Source organism: Electrophorus electricus, chromosome 4 (genome assembly GCF_013358815.1).
Source record: "Electrophorus electricus isolate fEleEle1 chromosome 4, fEleEle1.pri, whole genome shotgun sequence".
Lineage (NCBI taxonomy): Eukaryota > Metazoa > Chordata > Actinopteri > Gymnotiformes > Gymnotidae > Electrophorus > Electrophorus electricus.
The window spans coordinates 2,180,325-2,193,850 of NC_049538.1; the positions used below are offsets into that span (position 1 = coordinate 2,180,325).

The 13,526-nt window shown below is 43.7% G+C and overlaps 1 protein-coding gene across 5 annotated transcripts; it reads left to right on the forward strand.

Moving 5' to 3' along the window:
• The first annotated feature begins 2,980 nt into the window (after positions 1 to 2,980).
• il2rb (interleukin 2 receptor, beta) lies at positions 2,981 to 10,015 on the forward strand. 5 transcript variants are annotated; one of them, XM_027031891.2, is made up of 11 exons: positions 2,981 to 3,068; positions 4,326 to 4,400; positions 4,492 to 4,609; positions 4,931 to 5,009; positions 5,144 to 5,234; positions 5,418 to 5,551; positions 5,745 to 5,973; positions 6,086 to 6,155; positions 7,070 to 7,154; positions 7,582 to 7,617; positions 7,738 to 10,015. In XM_027031891.2, the coding sequence occupies exons 2-11, from the start codon at positions 4,331 to 4,333 to the stop codon at positions 8,296 to 8,298; spliced, it is 1,473 nt and encodes a 490-aa protein (XP_026887692.2). In that variant the 5' UTR covers positions 2,981 to 3,068; positions 4,326 to 4,330; the 3' UTR covers positions 8,299 to 10,015. The 5 variants fall into 5 exon arrangements, with proteins under 5 accessions (XP_026887692.2, XP_026887693.2, XP_026887690.2 ...); XM_027031892.2 differs by having other exon boundaries at positions 7,741 to 10,015; XM_027031889.2 differs by having other exon boundaries at positions 4,323 to 4,400; positions 7,582 to 10,015.
• Positions 10,016 to 13,526: the final 3,511 nt, after the last annotated feature.

Here is a 13,526-nt window from a genome sequence, read left to right on the forward strand (position 1 = left end):
AATTCTGTTCTGACCTTAATCTACTACTTTTGATACAAAGCTTCTCAACAAGATGTACACACACACACACACACACACACACACACACACACACACACACACACACACACACACACACTCACACTCACACACTCACACACACTCACACACACTCACACACACACACACACACACACACACATACACACTCACACACACACACTCACACTCACACACACACACTCACACACACACATACACACACACTCACACACACACATACACACACACACACTTACACACTCACACACACACACACTGAATGGTACCAGAAAATGACATCTGAAAATCTCAGGACAGTCTCACAAAAAGAGTTCAAAATATGCTTAATGCCAACAGAGGTCACACTATAGAATACTATATACCTGCAGAAGCAATTGTGTTCTGAAAATTGTCTATTTTTTATTTTGTATACATATTTCCTGTACTTTCTGTTTGAGACTTCTGTTGAGACTGAGAAATAATCATAAATGCTAAAGCAACACATCTCGTTGTGGCCTGTACATTATGTGTCAACTTGCTGCTGACGGAGCCCTGGTGTTCACTCCTTGCACTTGGTGCTGACGGAGCCCTGGTGTTCACTCCTTGCACTTGGTGCTGATGGAGCCCTGGTGTTCACTCCTTGCACTTGGTGCTGATGGAGCCCTGGTGTTCACTCCTTGCACTTGGTGCTGACGGAGCCCTGGTGTTCACTCCTTGCACTTGGTGCTGACGGAGCCCTGGTGTTCACTCCTTGCACTCTAACTTGTAAAACGCTTCACAAATGGTGAAGTGTGATGGCACTGAGAGGCCTTCAGGAGTGTGTCCATGGTTATGAAACCCGCACTGCTGTGATGGGGTGGCGTAAGGCCCAGTGTGACCCTGCTGAGGGGCAGAAGTGTGACTGGCCTGCAGGGCAGATGTGTGAGTGACGCATGGAAAGTGTGAAACGCCTCTGAATGTGAGGAGAGTGTGGTGGAGAACTTTTTATAAGTGAGCACATTTCAGCTAGGTATACCTCTGATGACGTGGGATTTTATCTGGTTTGTTTGGTTGTGTTTTTCTCCTTGGGGTTTGCTGCTAGGGTTTTCACTTTAAGGGCTGTTTTTTGTCATGGACACAACTGCACTTGTCCGTTTGCTTGTGCACAGGCTGCACAGGCCGTAGGCACATCTTCTGAAACCCCGGGCCAGGCAGGACACCACGCCTCTTCTGGTTAGTGAGGGTGAAGCTGGGGGCCAGCGAATGCAGTCTCAGGGTCGCATACTCTGACCTTCATCATTCAGATGTGGAACAGTCTTGCGTGCCAGTCAAGTAAGGTGAAAGGTCAAGGTGGTCTCAGTTGTTCCAGTTGTTTCCTCATCCAGGTGGGTTCTGTGTGCTGGAAACTCTGTGTGAGTTGACTTTAAAGGCTGTTGCTTCAGTGAGGCCCTTCAGTACTGAGTGAAATGACACCAGCAATTTGTTGCTATCTCTCACATTCCTCACAATGTAACCATGGCAGTGTGCAGCTTTGAGCATGCTTTAAACATGTCTGTTTGACCCAAGACACATAGTTATGGGCACCGTGGAGATCAGAAATATTGTTTTCTTATATAAATTAGATCTACTTTATATAGAAACTCATGCAAACTATATGCAAACTCATACACTTTGCATTCTGTCTGATTCCTCAAACAGCTTTTCACACACACACACACACACACACACACACACACACACACACACACACACACACACACACACATACACACACACACACACACACACACACACACACACACTGAAGCCCCTTCACACAACTCTTTTTGTGGCCTGGAGACTTGTTTTGTGTCAATATAAAACCCACATTCTCGTTTCCGTCACTGAAAACGAGACGGTGACCTTTACCAGAATGCATTCACACACACACACACACACACACACACACAAGCAAAAAGAAGAGTGCCCTATGCTCACAGCAGTAGAAAGGTGAATTTGTGTTTTGTGAGTAAGACTTGTGGGAGATTGTGAAATGTTCCTCACCTTTTAAGCAGTAAGTAGCTCTGCCCTTTAGTTACACATACCCTGCTGTACAGTCAGATATACCTCACAAACAATGCAGTTACTACAGCAGTCTCTCTCCGGGTGTGTGTGTGTGTGTGTGTGTGTGTGTGTGTGTGTGTGTGTGTGTGTGTGTGTGTGTGTGCGCGTGAGTGCATGCATGTGTGTGTTTTTTTATAAGCCTGGTTGAGAGTGAACATGTGTGTATGTCATGCATGTCTGAAACAGGATGTGGTCCTCGTCTATTTGTTTTTTTTTCACCCTAGACCAGATCTGTGTTCTGCTGCGAGCTTAGCATTGGTCCAGGCAGCTAATTGTACCATTCCAACGATTCAAGAGTTCCGGAGAAGGCACTGAACCTCCATAACCCTGTAGCGAGCGGTTTAGGGGCGGGGTTTCACCTGCAAGGCTGCTCCCTGTTGACGCTTTGCTTCTACCTCTAAAAATATGAACAACTGAAGTAAAGTTAACCACCATCTAGTGCATGGTGGTTTCATGACAATGAAACCCCACGATCAATTCAGGAGGAAAGAGGCTGTGTACTCTCTCTCTCTAGTATCAGAGAGACAACAGACTCAACACAGAGATAAAAGAATGGACAGAAGTGAAGGGAGAGGCTGGCAGCACAAGAGGAGAGGAAGAGACAGAGTGAGTTAAACAGCGAGAGAGAAGGAGGGAGAGGGAGGGAGGGAGGGTAGAGAGAGAGAGAGAGAGAGAGAGAGGGAGAGAGAGAGAGAAGGAGAGAAGGAGGGAGGGTAGAGAGAGAGAGAGAGAGAGAGAGAGGGAGGGAGGGAGAGAAGGAGGGAGGGTAGAGAGAGAGAGAGAGAGAGGGAGAGAGGGAGAGAGAAGGAGAGAGGGAGGGAGGGTAGAGAGAGAGAGAGAGAGAGAGAGAGAGAGAGAGAGAGAGAGATGAGGGGGTCGTAGTCATATAAGGGTCATTTGGAAGGATATATATATATATATATGCCCAGCTGAATGTTGTGTCTGTGTGCATCTGCAAGTGACCGGTGAGTGTGCATCACCCTTACACACACACACACACACACACACACACGTGGGTGAGTTCAGTAGATAGACCTGCTGTAAGCCTGGTAGGACATCTGAGGGGGAAAGAATGAAGTCGTGCATTAATTGTGATGCTTTTCAGCACTAGTGATGTCAGTCAGTACAAGAGCCAGAAGGAATGATCGTACTTTTGAGAAGAATGTTTTCACTATGACTGCATGAGCTTAGGTGTGTGTGTGTGTGTGTGTGTGTGTGTGTGTGTGTGTGTGTGTGTGTGTGTATGTGTGTGCACAGTAATCACCTATGCTCAGGAATTTTCTCCACCGTTGTCAGGTTTACAGTTTCGTGCCGTTGAACTCCCGCTATACTGGTTTCACTACCGCTATACTGTTTAGCTCTGCTTTAAAATACCTGTGTAATTACTGCTGAAAACTCTTACACAAACACACACACATGCACACACACACACACACGGTCAAGCAACTTTGCCTGAAGTAGAACTTTGCAGAGTCATAATCGCCCCTGACTTCTCAGTTGAGTGTGGGTAGGGGGATGTGACACATTTCCTAAATTCAGGTTTTTATTTGCTCTGTAAACACAAGCGCTGATGTCTGAGAGCAACAACAAAAATAAAGAAATAAATAAAGATTTGCTTCTCTCTCTGTCTGTCTCTCTCTGTCTTGCGTCCTTTGTTTGTCTCTCTCTCTCTCTCTCTCTCTCTCTCTCTCTCTATCTATCTATCTATCTATCTATCTATCTTCTCCTGAAACCTCATCTATTAAGGTTTAGCCCAGTGTTGCTGTGGTGCAATATCCTGCTGGCACAGTGCTTCCTGCCCCCACCACTGTTAGGAAGAAAAGGAGCACTCTGATAATGAGGGAATTGATAATGAGTGAATTGATAATGAGCTAATCAATAATGAGCTAAATGATAATGAGTGAATAAATAATATGCGAATTGCTAATGAGCGAATTGGCTCTCAATTTATAATGTCAGTGAGTTTGGACACAAGATTGCGAGTGTGTGAGGAAGCACTAGGCCAGGGCTGATGGCATTCAGGTTGCTGGCTGCATACTTCACGCTTTCAGGGTGGCCATGGTAGCACTTTTAGCATTGGCTAGCTCTCTCTTGCTAGGTGGAGCTGCTGAGAGATCTGGATATGCTGAGATGATATGGATATGTTTTATAACCTGTGGCTTTGTGTGTGTGTGTGTGTGTGTGTGTGTGTGTGTGTGTGTGTGTGTGTGTGTGTGAAGCAGCAGTGATGTGGAGCAGATGGCTAATTCCTGTCCTGTTCATATTTGGAGCCACTCAGTCTTGTCACACACATCCAGGTAAGTACATGTCTATCCGTTTCTGTGTGTGCATGTGTGCGGGTATTTGTGTGTCTGAGAGGGTTTGTGTAAAATGTTCTGTCTCTACCAGGCCTGTCCTGTGTAAATGACTACATGAGCAACGTGTCGTGTGAGTGGCAGGTCAGCGCCAAACATGCAGGTAACAACTGCACACTCCAGGGGTTCAGGAGAACACCATGGGGAAACAAGTGAGTTCTCTGTCTACTGTGTGTGTGTGTGTGTGTGTGTGTGTGTGTGTGTGTGTGTGTGTGTGTGTGTGTGTGTGTGTGTGTGTGCGTGTGTGTGTGTGTGTGTGTTTGCCTGATTTTCTTGTGCTGGTGCATGTGTGTGATGTCAGATCTCTTATTCTGATATGGAAGAACATTGAGAAACCAACAGATGCTTCATTTCAACAATTCATGATGCTACTACTAAACATGCTTTTTGTACCCACGCCTGTGTGTGTGTGTGTGTGTGTGTGTGTGTGTGTGTGTGTGTGTGTGTGTGTGTGTGCCTGTGTGTGGTTACAGAGTGAAAGAATGTAAGCTGGAGCCTTTAAGCTATCGTGCTAATGCTACCAGAGCTTGCAGCATTGTCTATGATTCTCTGGTGAGCAGAAACCCAGCTTGACTATACAGATACGGCATTGCCATAACACAAGACCATACCTACTGTCCTCAAGATGACCTTCAATAATACATATTTTCTCTCTCTCTCTCACACACACACACACACACACACAGAGATTTAGCTTTGCAGAGAGAATGCGTGTACAGGTGACGTGTAATGGCACTGCTGTCTTCCCACAGTCTGAATATCACCCCGGCCGCAATGGTCAGCTCTCCCTCTTTTTCTATGATTTAATTTAATTTTGTTTCAAATTAAAAATGCAAAAATTACACCTCTCATAATGATTTAATGTGTGAATTGCCACCTGGGTGTTTGAGCTGCTTTATCTGACCTGATGTGGGTTGGTGTGTTTGCGTCACTATGGGTGGGTGTCCGGGTGATTGACAGTTAAACTGCGGTGGCCAGACAAGATAAGCGTTGTCCGGGACAACATCACGTGGAGTCGAGGCAGCCCCTTCCCAGAGTCCATCAAGAGATATGAGTTTGAGCTGCAGTTCAAACGCACAGGGCAAAGCTGGAAGGTCAGGGTGTGTGTGTGTGTGTGTGTGGATGTGTGGGTGGGTGTGTGTGTGGGGGGGATTGGGTGTGTGTGGGTTTGTGTTGTCTCATTCATGTAGGTGCGTACACGTGTGATTGTGTGTGTGTGTGTGTGTGTGTGTGTGTGTGTGTGTGTGTGTGTGTGTGTGTGTGTGTGTGTGCACGTGTGTGGTGTAGGAGGCTCGCCTGACACTGGTACAGGGAATGTTCACCATTTTGAATGAGGACTACATGGTTAAGGGAGAGCGGTACGAGGCCAGGGTGCGTGTGAAGCCGGTCGAGCCCAGCACGACGGGTGAGATACAGGGCCAGTGGAGCGACTGGAGCCCTTCCGTGTCCTGGAGCTCAGAGATCGGCATGAACAAAACCACGCAGGAAAGGCCACTGTCTATCTTCCCTAGCCTGGGTGCGTACCTCTCGCTCCTTCCCGCGCATCCAAGCCTGACATATCTCACCCACTGTGCACGGCACGGTGGTAGGACGCTGTACTGAAGGGGTTAATCATGTGTCTGGAACAGGTCTGTGTCTGGTGATTACAGGCATAATGCTGCTCCCTGTCATCTTCTGCATAGCTCACACGTGCAAGTGGTAAGTGTGTGTGTGTGTGTGTGTGTGTGTGTGTGTGTGCATGGGGGTGGGGTTGTGTGATTGTGCGGTTTTGTCTGTGTGTGTATCAGTGTGTGTGGGTGTGTGTCTGTATGTTTCTGTGTGTGTGTAATGGGGGTGGGGGGGGTAGGTGTTTGTGGGCTGTTATTTGATTGTTTATTTGGAGCAGAGTTACACTGGGTTCAGTATCGCTGTCAGCTGAGTGACCTTGGAATCATTAGTTTTAATTCTCTGTCAAATCTAGAATAATTAGGTGCAGTGTACATGAAATTGTGGTTGACCAAATGATGTTTTGTAGTTTTTTACAGTCATGTTCATACATTCAATCACTGCTTCTCATGAGCACCTCTCTAAGTCAGTGTTCACCACCAGCAAAGGTCTGTACAATTACAGCAAATGTTGCAGGCATTTAGAAAATCTCTTCAAAACAATTCACTTTTGGTTCAAAACCCAACAAAATTCACTGTGAATGGAAAGATGTTGTATTTTGACAGACAAATTAAAATATACACTTAGAAGTGATTTATTTATGTAGCGTTTTAGCAGAATGTTTATTCAGTTTTTATATTTGCAGCCTTGTTACCATCCATACAAAAGTGGTCAAACTTGCACTGAAATGTGCATTTCTATGGGAAAGATATAGAGTTACAGATGTTTCCTCTATTACTGCAGTACATGTAGTGCTGAAACACCCAGTCATTATTCCAGCTAATGACCTACCCTGAGTGTGTGTGTGTGTGTGTGTGTGTGTGTGTGTGTGTGTGTGTGTGTGTGTGTGTGTTGGGGAGCGAGTTGTTCCCTTTCATGCAGGTGTGTATATTTAAATATCCATTTAACATTTACATGTCACACTACACCATTAAGAAGCTGATGTTGGTGTATGTTGTGCGTGGCAGTGTGCTGAAAACAGGCGACCAGCATGTACCTGACCCCTCCAAATTCTTCAAGCCCCTTCTGTCCCTCCATGAAGGAAACCTTCAGGTGAGGTCACCTGAACACGTACCTAGATGTGCTGTAATATCTCTGTATGTGTCTGGGTCTGTGGGCAGAGGATATGCCGTGTGTGTGTGTGTGTGTGTGTGTGTGTGTGTGTGTGTGTGTGTGTGTGTGTGTGTGTGTGTGTGTGTGTGTGTGTGAAAAGCTGTTTGCCCCGAAGATAGAACTGGCTAGAGTGAGTTCTGAAGGGAAATGTTTTTTTTTTTCTTTGGTTTGTGTGTGTGCATGTGTGTATGTTTGATGTGTAAGTCAATGTGTCTGGGTCAGTCCAACTGAAACATTGGCCTCACTGTGTGGTTTCTCTGTTCCTTTGAGTTCCACGGCATAGCGGATGTATACACACACACACACACACACACACACACACACACACACAAACATATACTTAGATCAGGTCTTTGTCTTTCCACAGAAATGGCTGCGTCCCGAGTACTCTACCCACTCATACGTAAGTCCACAAGTCTGCGGCTGTGAGATCTCACCTGTGGAAATCTCGGAGGCTTCAGACAGCGCTCTAGCTCTCATGACTCCTGCGCTCTTCCAGACCAATCAGACGTTTTTTTTCCAGCAGACAAGCGGCACCAGCCAGTCACTGTCGTCAGGCTTCTCCAACATGGGGTATTTTTACACTGAGCTCCAGTCAGGCTTTCTGTGTTTGGAGTCCTGCCCCGTGTACTTCACGTACGATCCTGAGGCAGGTAGCAGTGGCATGGTCCAGTCTGCATCGTCATATGAGCGCGTGCAGAACCAACAGCAGATGGCGCCCTTGAGCCCAGACTCTGGCTTTGATATGGGAGAAAAGGAAGAAGAGGAAGAGAGTGATGACGAGAAGGAAGAAGAGAGGGCCGAGATGTGCAGAGGGGTCAACGTGCAGCATTTGGTCTCTTTTGTTTTGTCCTTACCAGAGAGTTCAAGAGTCAACCCCACAGCCCCACACACCCCTGTGCTCCTCGCCCCGCTGCCGGAGCTCTCACCCTGGCCTGAAGATGCTGTGGTATCAGTGGCCAGCGAGCCCTCCGAGCTAGCAGAGGGCGCTGTGGCTCGACCCGCCTCTATGGTGGTGCAGCCCTGCACTAGTGGTTATTTAAGCCTGAAGGAGATGCAGAAATACAGTAACAAGTCCATCTGAATAATTGTTTGTAATAATTGTTGGTTAGAATTGTTGGTTAGAATTGCTCTCGGTTCAATTTAAATGTAAAATTTCAATTTGAATGAGGATTTAGTTTACAACAGTGATATACCGATAATTTAATGCTTTCAAATAAGAAATATTTCCATTGTGCATCCATTCAATTAAATCTCAAAGGTGGACAGTGAACTACATTTACAAGCTATAAACACACATATTAAGGGAAAAGGTCTTTTCTTATGTAATAACCATAGCATTTGTGTTGCTGTTTTTGTCTGTTTGTGTTGTGTTCTGAAGATTTTCTAATATCCTTGTCCGATAGGGCCGTGCAAGCATCGCAGAGATGGTAATTAACTGACTTTGAGTTTTTTTTATATGTAAGTGTGGTTTTATTTTTCAGTGCCAATAGTTCTTGTTTGTCTTAGTTCAGGCTGCTAGAACAAACACAATGCAATTTATTTGATATATATCAGATTAGTGGTAGATTATTTACCAGGGGTGCCAAACTCTGCTGAAGTGCCAGAGTCCGGCACAGAGGGACCAGGGTCCACCACTGAGGGACCAGTCTCCATGACTGAGAGCCAAGATCCAGCACTGACAGACAAGGTCCAGCACTGAGAGCCAAGGGTCCAGCACTGAGAGCCAAGGTCCAGCACTGAGAGACAAGATCCAGCACTGAGAGACAAGGGTCCAGCACGGAGGGCCAAGGGTCCAGCACGGAGGGCCAGGGTTTAGCAAAGCAGTCTGGAGTCCAGCACAGAGGGACAGAGTCCAGCACTGAAGGCCAGGGTCCAGAGAAATGAATGAAAGGTATAAGCTAAATGATGAACTTGCTAAGATCAAAATCAACGGAATATCAAGTAAAGGTGAACTTTATTTGATCAAAGTAAAGCATTAATGTAGTGAAAAATCCAGCTGGCTGACTTTACATTACAGAAAAGATATTTTAATCCCGGATCTTGAATCCAAATCCGGTCCTGAATTTTGTAATTACTGGTATTTAACTGAATATTCAGTAGAATTGGTTGTCCATTTTGTCATTGCACCTGACTCCCGGGTAAATGGAAGTTGTTAAATATTGATATGTCTAACATGTTTAGTCATTCTGGATAAGAGTGTCTACCAAATGATGTAATAGTAATAGAATGTTGAAGTTCAGGACTCAGATCCTGAGGACTGAGTGATGTGAGCACCTCTGAATGAGTTGAGCACCTCTGTACTGTTGCATTAAGCACTGTGTTTACTCTGGCAAGAGTGACCAAAGGAAATACTAAAACTCACCTTCTTGCTCAACAACCTGCATTTTATTTGTTGCAGAGTAACTGCTTTACTTTTGCCTATTTTATATAAAGCCATAATTATTTAATCTAGCTCCTTATTTTCCATAAACACCTTCAACTGACTGCAGTAATTATCTATAAGCTAGATAGCTAAAACACCCACTATCAGTTTGCAAGCTTAAAGATCCATGAAACAACATGTTCATTGTCATGCATTCTCACATATTAATGTTAACATTTACCTATCCTGTATCAACTGTCCTTATTCATACTTGGTTTGAACAAAACAAATTTTGCCTAGTTAACCGCATCTTGACCTGAAAAACTGAAAGTGTCATTAGTCAAATATTGTGTATCCAGTAACATTATCTTTGTGTGAGTGTGTATTATCTAAAGGGTCATTCTTTGGTCAAAAAATAAAAATGGCAATGAATTTATTATGGCAGTACTGTGTTAAGATGGTCTTTAAAAGAGTGGTGTGTGTGTGTGTGTGTGTGTGTGTGTGTGTGTGTGTGTGTGTGTGTGTGTGTGTGCTGACAAAGTCATGGGTACCCAACCCAAAAAAGATTTAAAACCTAAATATGAAAACTGGGGGGAAATTGTCTTACTTGAAGTTAAGCTAGTGTTAAGACCACAAGTAGAACATTCTAGTGTTAAGACTATTTATTTTACATTCTTATTTTTATGTAAGTTATACATATATTTATACATCACATATGTATGACCTACCATCCTATCACAGTATAAAAACAAACGTGTGCCTGCATACATGATTGTGTGTTGGGGGGTGGGGGGTGCGGTGTGTGGGTGTGGGTGTGGGGGGGGTGTACACATGTAGGCCAAAGTGTCAGTGTTTCTGCAGTTTCCTGCAGTAGTATGTGGTCTGACATTTATAAGTGTTGAGTGGTTTCCGTTACACCGTTACCTTGAGAGACGTAAAGAGACATCAGGGATCCATAGCACCGCTATGAATGCACCTGAGCAGTCCAGCAGCGGAGCACTGACCAGGCTCCAAGTTCCATCTAAATAAAAATCAGCTCTCCATAAATTTTTTAATGAATTATATTCTAAAACTACAGTAAATAAAGGATTACTGTCTTGTGTGCATAGTCAAAACGTTGTTCCTCGTACAAAACCTTTAATTAAGGAGACATTTTTTTAAACCTCAGATATAAAACCAGCACCTGCCACAGTTATAGATCTCTGTCTAACTGTTCAAAAGCTGGGTAATAAGTATTATTTTCACAAAAAGATCAAAATAAATCATAGTAGCTGTATTATATCTCCTGTATTCCTGATGCCTGTATTAGTGATATCTGTGTTATCTGTGCCTGTATTACTGGTAGCTATGTTATCTGTGCCTGTATTACTGGTAGCTGTGTTATCTGTGCATGTATTACTGGTAGCTGTATTATCTGTGCCTGTATTACTGGTAGCTATATTATCTGTGCCTGTATTACTGGTAGCTGTGTTATCTGGGACTGTATTAGTGATACCTGTGTTATATGTGCCTGTATTACTGTTAGCTGTATTATCTGCACCTGTATTAGTGATATCTGTGTTATCTGTGCCTGTATTACTGGTAACTGTATTATCTGTGCCTGTATTAGTGATATCTGTGTTATCTGTGCCTGTATTACTGGTAGCTGTATTATCTGTGCCTGTATTACTGGTAGCTGTGTTATCTGTGACTGTATTACTGGTAGCTGTATTATCTGTGCCTGTATTAGTGATATCTGTATTATCTGTGCCTGTATTACTGGTAGCTATATTATCTGTGCCTGTATTACTGGTAGCTGTGTTATCTGGGACTGTATTAGTGATACCTGTGTTATCTGTGCCTGTATTACTGGTAGCTGTATTATCTGCACCTGTATTAGTGATATCTGTGTTATCTGTGCCTGTATTACTGTTAGCTGTATTATCTGCGCCTGTATTAGTGATATCTGTGTTATCTGTGCCTGTACTACTGTTAGCTGTATTATCTGCACCTGTATTAGTGATACCTGTGTTATCTGTGCCTGTATTACTGGTAGCTGTATTATCTGTGCCTGTATTACTGGTAGCTGTGTTATCTGTGCCTGTATTACTGGTAGCTGTATTATCTGTGCCTGTATTAGCGATATCTGTGTTATCTGTGCCTGTATTACTGGTAGCTGTATTACCTGCACCTGTATTAGTGATATCTGTGTTATCTGTGCCTGTATTACTGGTAGCTGTATTATCTGTGCCTGTATCACTGGTAGCTGTGTTATCTGTGCATGTATTACTGGTAGCTGTATTATCTGTGCCTGTATTACTGGTAGCTATATTATCTGTGCCTGTATTACTGGTAGCTGTATTATCTGCACCTGTATTAGTGCTACCTGTGTTATCTGTGCCTGTATTACTGGTAACTGTATTATCTGTGCCTGTATTAGTGATATCTGTGTTATCTGTGCATGTATTACTGGTAGCTGTGTTATCTGTGCCTGTATTACTGGTAGCTGTATTATCTGTGCCTGTATTACTGGTAGCTGTGTTATCTGTGCCTGTATTACTGGTAGCTGTGTTATCTGTGCCTGTATTACTGGTAGCTGTATTATCTGTGCCTGTATTAGTGATATCTGTGTTATCTGTGCCTGTATTACTGGTAACTATTATCTGTGCCTGTATTAGTGATATCTGTGTTATCTGTGCCTGTATTACTGGTAGCTGTATTATCTGTGTCTGTATTACTGGTAGCTGTATTATCTGTGCCTGTATTACTGGTAGCTGTATTATCTGTGCCTGTATTACTGGTAGCTGTGTTATCTGTGCCTGTATTACTGGTAGCTGTATTATCTGTGCCTGTATTAGTGATATCTGTGTTATCTGTGCCTGTATTACTGGTAGCTGTGTTATCTGTGCCTGTATTACTGGTAGCTGTATTATCTGTGCCTGTATTACTGGTAGCTGTGTTATCTGTGCCTGTATTACTGGTAGCTGTGTTATCTGTGCCTGTATTACTGGTAGCTGTATTATCTGTGCCTGTATTAGTGATATCTGTATTATCTGTGCCTGTATTACTGGTAGCTGTATTATCTGTGCCTGTATTACTGGTAGCTGTGTTATCTGTGCCTGTATTACTGTTAGCTGTATTATCTGCGCCTGTATTAGTGATATCTGTGTTATCTGTGCCTGTACTACTGTTAGCTGTATTATCTGCACCTGTATTAGTGATACCTGTGTTATCTGTGCCTGTATTACTGGTAGCTGTATTATCTGTGCCTGTATTACTGGTAGCTGTGTTATCTGTGCCTGTATTACTGGTAGCTGTGTTATCTGTGCCTGTATTACTGGTAGCTGTATTATCTGTGCCTGTATTAGCGATATCTGTGTTATCTGTGCCTGTATTACTGGTAGCTGTATTACCTGCACCTGTATTAGTGATATCTGTGTTATCTGTGCCTGTATTACTGGTAACTGTATTATCTGTGCCTGTATTAGTGATATCTGTGTTATCTGTGCCTGTATTACTGGTAGCTGTATTATCTGTGCCTGTATTACTGGTAGCTGTGTTATCTGTGCCTGTATTACTGGTAGCTGTATTATCTGTGCCTGTATTAGTGATATCTGTGTTATCTGTGCCTGTATTACTGGTAGCTGTATTATCTGTGCCTGTATCACTGGTAGCTGTGTTATCTGTGCATGTATTACTGGTAGCTGTATTATCTGTGCCTGTATTACTGGTAGCTATATTATCTGTGCCTGTATTACTGGTAGCTGTATTATCTGCACCTGTATTAGTGCTACCTGTGTTATCTGTGCCTGTATTACTGGTAACTGTATTATCTGTGCCTGTATTAGTGATATCTGTGTTATCTGTGCCTGTATTACTGGTAGCTGTGTTATCTGTGCCTGTATTACTGGTAGCTGTATTATCTGTGCCTGTATTACTGGTAGCTGTGTTATCTGTGCCTGTATTAC